The 14,235-nt window shown below is 34.5% G+C and overlaps 1 protein-coding gene across 2 annotated transcripts in view; it reads right to left on the minus strand.

The window, feature by feature from the left end:
* Positions 1–14,235, minus strand: part of BMP2K (BMP2 inducible kinase) — a 129,011-nt gene that overhangs the window by 49,070 nt on the left and 65,706 nt on the right. The window contains exons 6-7 of one of the 2 annotated variants that reach the window (XM_021702437.2): positions 14,075–14,156; positions 9,970–10,102 (exon numbers count right to left, since the gene is read on the minus strand). In XM_021702437.2, coding sequence (XP_021558112.2) covers positions 9,970–10,102; positions 14,075–14,156 — 215 coding nt within the window. The remainder of the gene's footprint in view (positions 1–9,969; positions 10,103–14,074; positions 14,157–14,235) is intronic. The other variant, XM_021702439.2, reaches the window with a different exon arrangement.

The following is a 14,235-nucleotide window of genomic DNA, read 5'->3' on the forward strand; positions in this document are numbered from 1 at the left end:
GTAAATAACCAAAAACATTTATTCGTTTGTATTCAACCTCATTCCAGAGAAGATCCAGGAATCTACAAGGTTTATTTTATCCTCCAAAATCATATTTGATCTTGACACCAACAAATACTACTAAATGTTTTAAAAGTATAACAGTACATGATATAGAAATAAATTTAAACAGACTTTTAACAATAAATGAGAGTGAGAGAGAGAGCAGAGTGAGAGAGAGAGCACGAGCAGGGAGGCAGAGGGAGAGAGAGAAGCAGGCTCCACACCAAGCAGGGAGCCCGATGCGGGGTTCGATCCTGGGACCCTGGGATCATGACCTGAGCCAAAGGCAGATACTTAACCCAATGAGCCACCCAGGTGCCCCAAAATGATAACATTTTAAGTATATGAGAAAATTAGTACTAATAGAAAAGTAATGGCTAAAAGCCCCTGCCCCCTCCCCACAAAAAACAGGATAATGACATCAGTGAAGAAACTGTATATGATTTGGTCCTATAAATGTAAGCCCAAAAATTTAGCTCTCTACTTTCCAGTCGACGACACAAATATAGCAACATGATCCATTACAAGAATCACAGTATCCTTAGCACAAAAACAAACCAGGTGTTAAGAAAAAGCACTGTTCCTAATATTGACAGCAAAGAGTAAATTCTCCTTTGAGTCTTTCTAAAAAAGTTCATACAGAATGAACAATATCCTTAAGAAATTGCAATGAGTGACAATGGGTCATTCCTTCTGTGATGACCAGTGACATAACACCTAAATGCAGTTCAGCAGAAGAAATTCTGTAAGAGAACAGTATGACACAAGAATATACTTTTCTGGCCTGACTTAATCTAGGAAAAGCTTTTTAAGTATCTAGAATGGAAAAGAATGATCCTTCAAGCAATCCTATATTTTTTTTTTCTTTCATAGTAATGAAAAGCATTAAGGGGCAATAAATTTGAGATTTTATGTTCTTTAACCAGTATCTTTACAGGTAATTCTTTCTCTCAAATTAAGCACAGCACAACATCCCCTAATGATTAGGTAACCAAGCTGTGGGTAGAACTGATATCATCTTATAACCAAAGAAAAGGACCTCTAACTCCCAGGCTTATGTTTCCATGTGGGACTACATCTGCTAACGCCAGTCTAGTTTGCCTAACTGTACTGATCCCATTTATGGAACATAAAATCAGTTTAAAAGGTCACAACTATCATTTATTTTAATAGGATATAAAATATTAGAGTGCATTATTATGGTAAGTATAAGCAATGTGTCATGAAACTTGTTTTGTGTGTGTGTGTGTGTGTGCGTGCATGCACACGCACGTCCACCAGGTCATAACTAAAATATTTTTTACTATGGACCACAGTCAAACAGTTTGAAAACCACTGTACTAGTGACCTCTCTCTACTACTATAACTCGTTCCTCTCCAAGAAGAAAACGGTGATTTGTCTGTTAGACTAGAAAAAAGAAATAACCGCCCACATGCATCAATCTCTGATACTCTTTCTTTCAGAACAATTCTCCAGACATAAACGTTCTCTCTGAAACCATGTTTGGTAAATGGCCTGCTTCTGTGGAGGAAGTCTATGGCTTTCCAGCATTGCCTATGACTAGGTGTAAGGAAATTTGGGAACTGAATAGGCCCATTTGCCTTCAGATGTAAATTTCATTCTGCAATCTGCTTTATTAGTATTAATATTGACACTTTTAGCTGATGAGCTCCTGTGTCCCTCTGATTTGGTTCTAATTCAAAGTATGAGGAGGCTGAAATCCATAGGTAGAACATGTCTACATTTTTATCTCTGAATATTTTTATACTGGATACTATCAGCCATTAAAAAAGAAAAAGGAAAAGAACTCAATAAGGCATCTTTAAGCATTTAATTTAATAATATTATTTCCCAAACTGTCCAGGAGGACTGTACATTGCAAAATGTAGTCCCCGATAACTAAATGATTAATCTGGAGTACAGAGGTATCAGCTCTAATCCAGCTAAACATTGAGGCATATCCACCAAAAGTGACAACTTCAGTTTTTAAGTAGTTTGCCCATTTTTTCTCATAATAATTAAACCTCAAGTCTAGTGTTTTATTAACTCCTACTTCAAAGACAATAAAACCATATCATCTACAAAAATATGTTCCTGAAGGAATGGATTAAAAAATACATGTGTTTAGTTCATCCAAAAGTGTTTAAATTCATAAAAAAAAAAAAAAGGCAGAGAAGCTAGAATACACCCTTGTTTACTCAATTTAAAGTGAACATGTGAATCATCATGAGACATTCCCACTGACCTTGATTCTACTGAAAATGTAAGATCAACTTTTAAAACACTAGCCACATAGAAATGAAAGACTGTTTCTCTGCTCCTAATTGTGTGAATCTTTCTATTGACACAAACACCACTTATATAACCTAAGAACACAAAAGAGTCTTAGCACTGAAGGTAGTGTACGATTAAACTACCACAGTATTTCCAACTAAGGTATCAGACATATCTGATTTAAAAACACTTGCGGGGCACCTGAGTGGCTCAGTCTGCCTTTGGCTCAGGTCATGACCTCAGGGTGCTGGGATCAAGCCCAGCATTGGGCTCCCTGCTCAGCAGAGAATCTGCTTCTCCCTCTCCATCCCACCCACCCACCCCTGCTCATGCACACACGCTCTTTGTCTCAAACAAAATCTTTAAAAAAAATAAAAATTAAAACACTTGCCCAAGGCAGCTGAAATAGTTACGTTTATAACTAATTGTATAGGAAAGTACAACATCCATGCATATTCCAACAAAAAGAGCTGCTAAAGGAGCTGCTGCTGCTGTAGCAGTGACCAAGTTAAATTATGGTTTCATTAAGGACTTTAGCCAAAAATTAAATAAAGTGGTTCCCATTCAAGTTATACAAAATGATAGATCCATGCCTGGGCCTAAGTAAAACTTAAACCAGCCTCTCTGATAGCTCAACAAATTTAATAGGAAAATACTTTAGACAGAAGTCTCAAAAGAATTTTTCTGCTTAAAATTTTGTTAAATTGTTTTCCTTTCATAAAGACACTTTTCCTCTCCCAAAGACTTCTATTTATTACACTTAGAGTAAATATACCTAAAAAGAGAACACCCACTCCAATTTTACAACCGTAAATACTTAATAACAAGCATTAACTTGTTATTTTTATCTGTTAACCTGTGGGGATTGTTACAGACCTTCCTCAACTTATGAGGGGGATACATCCCAACAGACCCATTATAAATTAAAAATACTGTAGGTCAAAAATACATTTAATACGCCTAACCCACTGAACATAGCTTAGCCTAGCCTACCTTAGACATGCTCAGAATGCTTACAATTAGCCTGCAGTTGAGCAAACTCATCTAACAGAAAGCCTATATGCCAATAAAGTATTGACTATCTTATGTAATTTACTGAATACTGTACTTAAAATGAAAAACAAAATGATTGTATGGGCACAGAATGCTCGAAAGCATCATCGTTCACCCTTGAGATCATGTGGTGGCTGGGAGCTGCAGCTCGATGCTGATGCCCAGCATCACGAGAGAGTTAACGCACCACATACTGCTACTCGGGAAAAGATGAAAACTTAAAATTCAAAGTATGGTTTCTACTGAATGTGTATTGCTTTCACACCACCGTAAAGGTGAAAAAGCGTAAGCTGAGCCATCATAGAGGCAAGAACCATCTGTATTAGAAACTTACATGTTAGGTGTATAGATCCTACATAACTTATTCCATGGACTGCTGAAATGAAACCAAATTTAACAGCTAATAATAAGTGTGATCAATCATGACTAAAACACTAAAATGGCACTATCAATATGCCAGGTTAGTATATTTGGGGTAGTCCTAGTGGCTGCCCCTCGACATCATGGATCAGAGCCCTCCCTCTACACCTGCCCAAGAGGTAACCCAGGAGCAATGACTGGAAATCTCCAAGGAACTCCTATCTTAATCTTTCACTTTTTTCCCAAAGGTACAGTAAAATGTCTGAGATTATTTTCAAAAATAATATAAAAAAGAGTGGGTGAGGCCATAGATGAAAAAAGACTACCATGAGTAATAATCACTGAAGCTGGGGAACAGGTACATAATTCACTGAACTGTTCTGCCTGTATTTGTGGGGTTTTTTTATTTCCATAATAAATTTTAAGTGTATTAAAACAAGCAAGCAAGTTCCTGGTTTCCCATAGAAAATCAGTATTAAAATAATTTTATTTACTATTAAAATGATAAAAAATAACGAGTGTTGGTAGGGATGTGGAGAAAAGGAATCCTTTGGGCAGTGTGAGTGAGCATGTAAACTGGAGCAGCCACTCTGGAAAAGAGTATGAAGGTCCCTCAAAAAATTAAAAATGGAATTACCATATCACCCAGCGAGTCCACTTCTGGGTATTTAACCAAAGAAACCAAAAACAGCTCAAAAAGGTATCTGCATGAGGTACCTGGGTGGCTCAGTCAGTTAAGCATCTGCCTTTGGCTCAGGTCATGATCCCAGGTCATGATCCCAGGGTCCTGGGATCGAGCCCCACATTGGGCTCCCTACTCAGTGGGGAGTCTGCTTCTCTCTCTCCCTTTGCCCCTTCCCCCTCTTGTGCTCTTGCTCTCTGTCTAATAAATAAATAAAATCTTTAAAAAAAAAAAAAGGTATCAGCACCCCTATGTTTAGTACAGCATTATTTACAATAGCCAAGACATAGAAGCAACCTAAGTGTCCACTGATGAGTAAATTAAAAAAATGTAACACACACACACACATTCGCGCTCTCTCTCTCTCTCTCTCTCTCTCATATTATTTGGCTATTATAAAGGAAGGAAATCTTGCCATTTGAGACAACATGGATGGACCTGAGGGCAGTATGCTAAGTGAAATAAGACATAGAAAGATGAATGCCGTATGATCTCACTTATATGTAGACTCTTAAAAAAGAAAAATGAACTCATAAATACAGAGAACAGATTGGTGGTTGCCAGAGGTAGGGGAAGGGGAGGGGTGGGCAAAATGGGTGAAGGGGGTCAAACGGTACAATCTTCCAATCACAAAAGAAATAAGTTCTGGGGATGTACTGTACCCAGCACGGTGACCATAGTTAATAATACTGTATTGTAGGGGCGCCTGGGTGGCTCAGTCGGTTAAGCGACTGCCTTCGGCTCAGGTCATGATCCTGGAGTCCCTGGATCGAGTCCCGCATCGGGCTCCCTGCTCAGCGGGGAGTCTGCTTCTCCCTCTGACCCTCCTCCCTCTCGTGCTCTCTGTCTCTCATTCTCTCTCTCGCAAATAAATGAATAAAATCTTTAAAAAAAAAAAAAAATAATAATAATACTGTATTGTAGATTTGAAAGTTGCTAAGAGTCTTAAAGGTTCTCATCACCAGGGGGAAAAAAATGTGTAACTCTGTGAGGTGATGTTACCTAGACTTATTCTGGTGATCATTTCGTAATATATACACGTATCAACTCATTACATTATACATCTGGAACTAATATAATATTGTAGGTCAACTATATTTCAAAAAAAATTAAACCCAATAGATGAGCTGCAAAAAGCTAAGATACAGAACCATAAAGCGACTCAGTAGACCCAAAAGTAAGAAAAACAAAGCTTTTCCTGATGTTCATATAAATCACTACACAAAGTAAGCAGTGAGAAAAAAAAACTTAGTTACATTTAACAGTATATTCTTGAGCATATAACTTATAGTAAGCCTTTGGTACAGCCACCATTAATCTGCAAAACCAAGTTCTGCTTCATAGCATCCAAAGAAATCTCTACAGGAAATGAACATCCTAATGAGTTTCTGGAAGTGAATGCCCTGCCCCTTACCCAGAAAATCAAACCTGGGTTAGCTCACGAAGAATTATAGTAAAGATATCAATAGTAGGGCCGCCTGGGTGGATCCACTGGTTAAGTGACTGCCTTCGGCTCAGGTCATGATCCTGCAGTCTGTGGATCGAGTCCCGCATTGGGCTCCCTGCTCGGCAGGGAGCCTGTTTCTCCCTCTGACCCTCTCCCCTCTCTCTCATTCTCTCTCTCTCAAATAAATAAATAAAATCTTTAAAAAAAAAAAGATATCAGTAGTAATAGTTATTATAGTAGTCAAGATGGTAGTATTAAAGACCATCTCTTACTGAATACTTACACAGGCTAAGAAGTACTTTTCATAATTCATTTCATTTTCACAATAACCATTAAGAGGTAGGTACTTTTAATATGCTCATTTTAGAAACGTGATTAAGATAATGGAGGTGCCCAATGTTCTGTACCAAGTAAGTGACAGAGCAGATGTGAGCCCAGGCCCTTTGGCTCAAGGCTTTGTTCTTAACCTCTACAATGTATTACCTTAACCACCTTACAACATAGACGCTAAAAGAAAGGTAAGGCAGCCAGCCCTCTGTTCATTCATCATAACTATTCAGTAACCCCATTAGTTAAGCTTCTCATTCTCCTCTAAATATTCTTTAAGTTCTTTTCAACTCTTAGATCCATAATGAAAATGCTTCTCTCCTCACCCCTCAATTCACCTCCACTATTTGTCTAATGGAAAAAGTAATAGAAGCTAAGAAGAAAAATTCTGAATAACTGATTCTGCTACTTTTACGAAGAAAAGTCAGCAGGAAAAATATAATGAAATTAATAGTTAAACTGAGCTTTATGGACAGTAGGTAATAATAATTACCCTTGACAAAATTGGTGATAATCAAAAGTATATGCAAATTCTTATTATAACCACAAGCCACATAATTTTAACAAAGATCAGGTATAGCCATTTCATTTTCAAAAATCCTTAGTCATATAAAATAGATATATAAGCAGCATTAGTAAAAGTGTTAATACTAAAAAGATACTTTTTTTAATGCTTTATTTTTTTTCATTTTTTATTATTATGTTCTTTTTATTATTTATTTATTGATTTATTTATTTATTTATTATTATGTTCAATTAGCCAGCCTATAGTATATCATTAGTTTTTGATGTAGTGTGTGGAGGCAACTACATTGCATGAATAACTAACTGGCAATAAAATGTTTCACTTTCAAAAACTATGAGCACAACTAGGCAATTCCCAGATTTCTGAATGTAGAATTTATTTGAAAGCAATGTAGATCACTCATTATATATTATAAAAGCAGACAGAGAAACCTAAGTGGGATGGCAGGAAACAGGCAAGGTCACATGTGAAAAAATATAAAGAATAAAACTACAAAGAATCTAAGTGTTTTCTAAAAAACATTGCATTGTAGGTATGTTCTTGTTTAAAAATATCTACTTCGTTATGCTTTTATTACTGAAGGTAATATATAAAAGTAAAATCCACAAAAACCCTTTCACAGGAGATAAAATACCAACATTTACTTGAATGCTTTTATTTCATTCAACTTTTTTGTTCTGCCTAGCTCTCAGATATAAGTTCAAAGATATTAATACGTGGTCAAATTTATATTAACATTGATAAAAACTAAAATCTACACATTTATTGAAAAATAAAGGAAGCATATGAAAAACAGTAAAGCACCAGTGAACTAGATAGAGCCCAATTAGATACTAAAATTATCAAAAGTGTTTAGTTTTTCCTTCCCATTATATACAAACACATACCCATACACACATACACAGAGAAGAAAAAAAAAAAAACAACCTAACTCAAGAAAATAAGATCTTACAACTACAAGCAAAGTAAATCACGAATCAGGGTGTGTGTATATATATATATATATATAGTCCAGTCTCTCATACAGCATTGTCCACTGAAAATATTCAGTTTCTATGACACTGAAAGATCCCCAATAAAACCCTCATTCAACTGTGATGAAAACATTATACTCAGCAACAAAACAGTCACAGTTAAAATGATTTACAAGGACCTCAATAAAAGGTTAAACGTCAATTAGCCAGAACAGCCAAAGTAAATTTCTCAATCTATTCTTTGAGCATTGCAATCAGAGTCCTTTCATGCTTTTAATGCCCTAATTTTTGGACAATGAAGGAGGAAAGCAACTGAACAGAGGGGGTTATGGATCTATGTTTATTCAAATATACTCTAAAAGGTATTATTTGCTTTTTAAAAAAATCACATTCTGTAAAATGGCAGGGTAAAATTACAGGGATAATGGGAAAAATAGAGCTGGGTCAGACCCCTGAAAAACTATACAACTTTGTCAACCAGAGCACTGACAAAAACATTAACTGGTACCTGGGAAGGTAACCTGCACCTGGGAAGGCAATTTGGCTGGAAGCTGCCACAAGGATATAAAAATACATCAAAATAAGGCTGGCAAGTGCTCAACCAATAAAGATAAAAATGGAACTCTAAGCCAGCAGGGGTGCTATTCGGGGAACGACCCATTAGTAGGGAGCCACAGGAAATTCAGGTAGATCTCTCTATGAAGAATATGCCACCCAGGTACAAACACTCATATTTAATACTCCCCAATTAGAGCTAAAAGTCCTCACGCCTGCAGGACAGCAGCAAAGCTTAGGGCTATTTCCTTTCCCCTGTAAGTTATAACACCACCTCTCCTACCCTGTTATTCTGGTTCCCTTTGCCTAGGAAAAACAATCCACATGAAGCAATGTAAGCTTGTGTTCAACTGACACACTTCTCCAATTTCCAACATGTTTGAGCAAATCCACATAAATAAAAAGATTATTCTTTAAACAAGTTTGCATAGCAAGGCCAGATATCCTTTTATGATCCATTTTCTTTTGACCATTTTTCTACTGGAGTGTTTGCCCTTTTCTTTTTGATTTACCTGAGCCTTATAGATTATAAAAGTTAGCCATTTGTCAAATGTGTACCAAATATTTTTTTCCCAATTTATTATTTGACTTTATGCTGGGGTTCATAGGTTTGGGGGGTTACTTTTAATGGTTTAAACTTATATGTAACAGATTCATCTTTTCTTTCCTAGTTTCTGAGATCTAATGCCAGTAGACTACCCATTCCAGTGTTATCAATAAATTCAAGCCTATTTTCTTCAAGTACATTTATGTTTTATTTTTTACATTCAGGTCTTTGATTGATTTGAATTTTTAGCATAAAGTTTGAGGTAGATTTTCAGCTTGGAATTGAATTTTGTCCACAAATCCCTAGTAATTTTTTGTATTTCCATCTATTTTTCCCCTTAGTTGAATGGCCATCTTTATAATACAAAACATCAAATATATTTAGATTAGCCCTCTTTTCTGTTGCATTGATTGGTGTGGCTGGAGGCTATGACGGGATGTTTAAAATGCAAAAAACAGAGCAGACATGCTAGAAATATTTTAATTAAAACAGTGCTGAGAGGTGCTGTTTAAATGCTGCAGCTTCCTAATATTATTTTAATTTTAATATCTGATAGCCATCCTCCTCACCCTCAATCATCTTTTCCAGAAATTTTACCATGTACAAATATAAAAAATTAAATTTATAGTACCATCCAAAAGGAAGAAAAAACTCTTAACGGAGGCTAGAAGGAAAACTGAGGTATTCTTTTGAAGTCAGGGGCCCACAGGTCTACCCCTTCCTGATACTACACTCAGGCTGTTTTCCAATAAACGCTTTATAATCAATAAAGAATAAATATTTAAAAGGGTGGCCAAATAAGCTACACTCTAAGACTGATAATACTTTGATACAAAAGAGCAACAGATCTGGATATTTAGATTTCAAAGCACAAAGACTGAGTAATTAAATGTTTTGCTCTAAGGTTTTCCAGAAATTCCAGTTTCCTTAATTACATAATCTCTATGTTCTACAAAAGCTTATCTAGGGGGCTTAAAAATATCCATGCACTAATCGGTAATTAGGCTGCTTTCATTCCTATAAAAGTCTTATAAACATTTTTTTAATGTTTTTTCTTTATAATAGTTTCACAAAACTATAATACATGAAATCAAAAGATAAGGCTTAGGTAAAGAGATGTAACAGCCCACCCTTAAGTACAGTATCTTACAATTTTTTCATAAAATTTTCCAAGTACTTACTTATTAAGCAATGTATATTCTGGGAGTAACGAGAATTGTCTGGGATGGTGAAGCTGCCATCACAGATAGCAACCTGACTCTCACCAAAAGGAAGAGTAAAGAAACAAAGTTTATACAGTAAACATCCCAGAGCCTGTAAAAAAAACAAGTATGAATATCATCAGAGCTCAAGTAATCAATCACAAGACAAAAACATAGTCCCAGACCAAAAACTAAGTATGTTACTAAAAAAAACTAAAGTCTGTTTCTAATACTGGATCACTCTTTTCACAAATTACTGCTTAAACCAATTAATGTGCTTAATTCTGAAAAGACATTTATCACTTCCATATTTTTCTATCACATCTGTGGTTAGTTGGCTGCATTAAAGCTATAATGGAACTCTAAATCATGAATGATGTAACTAAAAGTAGCTGGTTCCCTTTGGGGAAAAAATTATATTTTTATTTCTTTCACAAGGAAAAAATATATTTAGCACAAAACTAGCATATAACCAACAAAATAATCACAAGGCTCCCTCTAAAAACATTTTTTTAAAAATCAAAATAAAACATGTTATAAAATCCTGGGGTTCCAAATATGAGTTAGCCAGCACAGTTAAATTTATCAGACAACCATCAATAGTTTTATTGATTATTCATTAGACATATGTCATTATTTCATATCATAAAAATTAGTTCTCTACTTCTAAATATAACCCTATAACTTTTATTCTAAATATACTACTCATATTTGTACTTGGCTAATCTATAATAAAATTCACAAAGAAAGGGCTCTGTCTGTTTCACCTGCATGGCTTCCTAGACAGCACAGCACCAATAAATCTACTTGCTCACAATGAGGACAAAACACCCTAGAACAACACAAACTGCATTCTGAAAAGTAGCATAGGAAATTCCTAGCTACCAAGCTGCTAACAGCTCAAACTTGAGAAGCAGTAATAAAATGTGATTTTTGGCTCAAGAAATCATGTTGTTGTTATAAAAAAAAATGTCACCTCAAGCCTTAAGAATGTAAAGGATATTTCTAATTCTAAAAAGACTGTAATAAAATTCTCCAATAGTCAGTATGCAATTATATTAGCAATACTGAAATTTGGCCTTACTATCACCTCTCCTTTGTTGGATTTTCTCCACACATCAACTTAGCACACTCAACTAACAAATACACTAAGTTCTCTAACTACCATGAAAATCATAATATGCAGAAACACCTTTGTAAGTTCAACAATATTTACAAAGCATTATTTTCAATATAGCCTTCCAACAATAAAAGTTTAAAAACTCTAGAAATTTCAATTCTAGAAGAGTAATTCTAGTAAGTCCAAAAGCATTACTGTGACTAATGAAATGGAAGATTCTGAATGGAAATAACCAGTTCCATGTCACTTAAAAATATTTACAATGCTTTTTTTCTGTAAGGAAGATAATTTCAGTATTTATACAGCAAATTGAGCTTCAGGCTTCCTTAACAGCACTAAAAAAAATACTATTAATGGTGTAATATCTACATTAAATTATACCTTTCTCCTGCCCAGATGACAGTCTAATAAGAGTTCTGCATTTTAGCCAGTTTTATCTTATCAATCAAACGGTTAGGAATGTGTCTTCTGTTAGAGTAAATGTTGCAGGAGTTCCCAGACAACAATTTTAGATAGCAATGCCAGTGTACTTAAAAAACATAAATCTAAAATATAAAATACTCTGCTTCACACAGTGCGAACACAACCAGGTGTCCTAATTTTTTCACACCAAAGGCATTTGCCTCCTTATCCATTTGGTATGATGAGAATTGTTCAAGAAACAGGAGGAAACAAATGACCTGATTTTGAAGGCTAAGTATCATCATCTTTAATTTTCCTCATTAAAAGATAACATGAAGCATCTCTCACTGAATTTCCCAATGCTTATAAAATCAGCATCCTACTTCTCAGGATAAAAATAACCTACAATGAAAAGTTCCAAGCAAAAAAAAATTTTTTCCCAAAATAAAGTGCTAAATGAATACTTTAACCTCAATATAATAAGTCCCTGAGAATCAGGACTACCCTGAAATAGAATCAGAAATATAATTCTTGACCAGTATGAACTGAGTATTTTTTCTGGATATTCTTTCATTCACACCTAAAATGTTATAACATACTTCTGTTTCACCTGAGCTAAGACAAGAAAAAAATGGCACCATGAAAATTAAAATTCTATTTCTGTCAAGCATATAAACATAGATTCTATTTTCTAATTATTTTTCTTCTTTTTTATTTTTGGGTCATCTATCTGTAACCCCACAGCTATACCCAGTTATCCATTATAGAAATACTACCCCATATACTAATCTATAAATGGTATAAAGTTTAAATTTATAGCAATTTAGTATGCTAACTGGCATGCATACAAAGTCTGAAAGGATCCCTCCTTTTTTATTAAGATACTGGGTAACGATCATGTGCTTAGAGACTATTTTTTTCAATCAAGCCTTGATGATTTCCAAACTGTAGTTAAGCTATGATGTCTCTTGTTTTCTCTGCTGTTGAAATACTCTTTTAGGTGACATAGATTTCAACAGCCATCACAAAATTAGGCTAGAAAAGACTTCCACAACCACCTCTTCTAACACCTTCACTTTATAAATTAAGATCTGATTGGATTTGCTGTCTAAATTATACTGTAAGCCACTTACTATAAGCCATTTAATAAGTCAAATGTTAATGCTGAGAAAAGCAAACTGAGTTTGAATTATTCAAGCTGGTGATCTATAAGCAGTTATCAAGTTAACTAAATCAAACTTACCCAAGGTTTGATTCAACTGTGCATACGGTTAAAAATTCAACTAAGATTTAAGATCATTCATGCAAAAGTATATATTACAACAGATGAAAAGATATCAAAGATACTCTTTTTTTACCTTGCAAGAATATTTAGTATCCCAACCCCTGTAAGGAGGAGGTCAGAAGAGGACCAAGGAGATATTCATTTGGTTTCACACATTATGCTCTACTACTTTCTAAACACATTTTAAAAATAAAACAAATATGACTTTTCTTGAAGTGACTTCTCTAGAACTATTTCCAAAGGAATTTTTTTCCTCCATCCCTAATACAGTCACTAGAGGTAGATATGACTAAATACTTGTTGAATTTAAATGAATTCACATTTAAAATAGAGTTTCTTGCTAGTTTATCAAATACAGCCAAAATATATTTCCTTATGAAACAAGTTCTAAAGAAGTATTAGCATTCTAACATAAAGTTCAACTATACAGAAACATGATCATCTTAATAATTCAATCTAGATACAAAGTTAACCCTTGAACAACATAGGCGGTTAGAGGCACCAAACCCCCCATGCAGTTAAAAATCCATGTATAACTTGACTCCCCCAAAACTTAACTACTAATAATCCACTGTTGACCAGTTACCAATAACATAGTTAGTTAACACATATTTTGTAATGTATTACACACTGTATTCTTACAATACTATATAACTATTTCTTAATTTTTTCAGTATCTCTAGGCTACGTGGTTCATCTGCAAGTTTTTTCACATTTGTTGCCAATCTCCAAAAAGTTTTCCAATATACTTATTTTTAAAATCCTGCATATTAAGTGGACCCATGCAGTTCAAACACATGTTGTTCAAGGGTCAACTGTATATGTTAAATGATAAGATCCTCAATATATAGAAGTTAGTCAGTTGTATGATTTTAATTAGAAAAAAGCTTTACTCCTGTTGGTTTCCATTAAAAAATCCTAAAATACTTCTAAAAACTACTTAAGAGTTATGACCAACTTTTCCATACTGCGATCAATCAAAATTACGATCAAAAAAATATTTACATTCTCTATAAATTCTAAAAAATACTATGGTAAAACGTTACATTATATGGAAGTCCTTTATTTACTTTTTTATACCTAAGCTTTCCAATTCAGGATTAAGAAGATAAAATGTTCTATTTGTTTTCTTCTTCTGAATAAGAAGCTCCACTATATACCACTCTCTTCTACTTATTACGAAATACCTTTTGGGGGACACAGGGAAAATAATCAACTGAACTCAGGTTTTTTTTTTTAATTTGGTTAGAGAAAATGTTAACCTTTCTTGGCCTTACCCAGATATCAGCCTTGGTGGTGATGGGTTTCCCTCCATAAAGGTTGATCATTTCAGGGGCTCTGTATGACAGAGTTGTATACCTGGCAGTAAATAAGTGAAATGGAGTGGAGATATAAAAAAAAAAAAAAAAAAAAAAAAAAAAAAAAAAAAAAAAAAAAA

This window comes from Neomonachus schauinslandi, chromosome 2 (assembly GCF_002201575.2).
Source record: "Neomonachus schauinslandi chromosome 2, ASM220157v2, whole genome shotgun sequence".
Taxonomy (NCBI): Eukaryota; Metazoa; Chordata; class Mammalia; order Carnivora; family Phocidae; genus Neomonachus; species Neomonachus schauinslandi.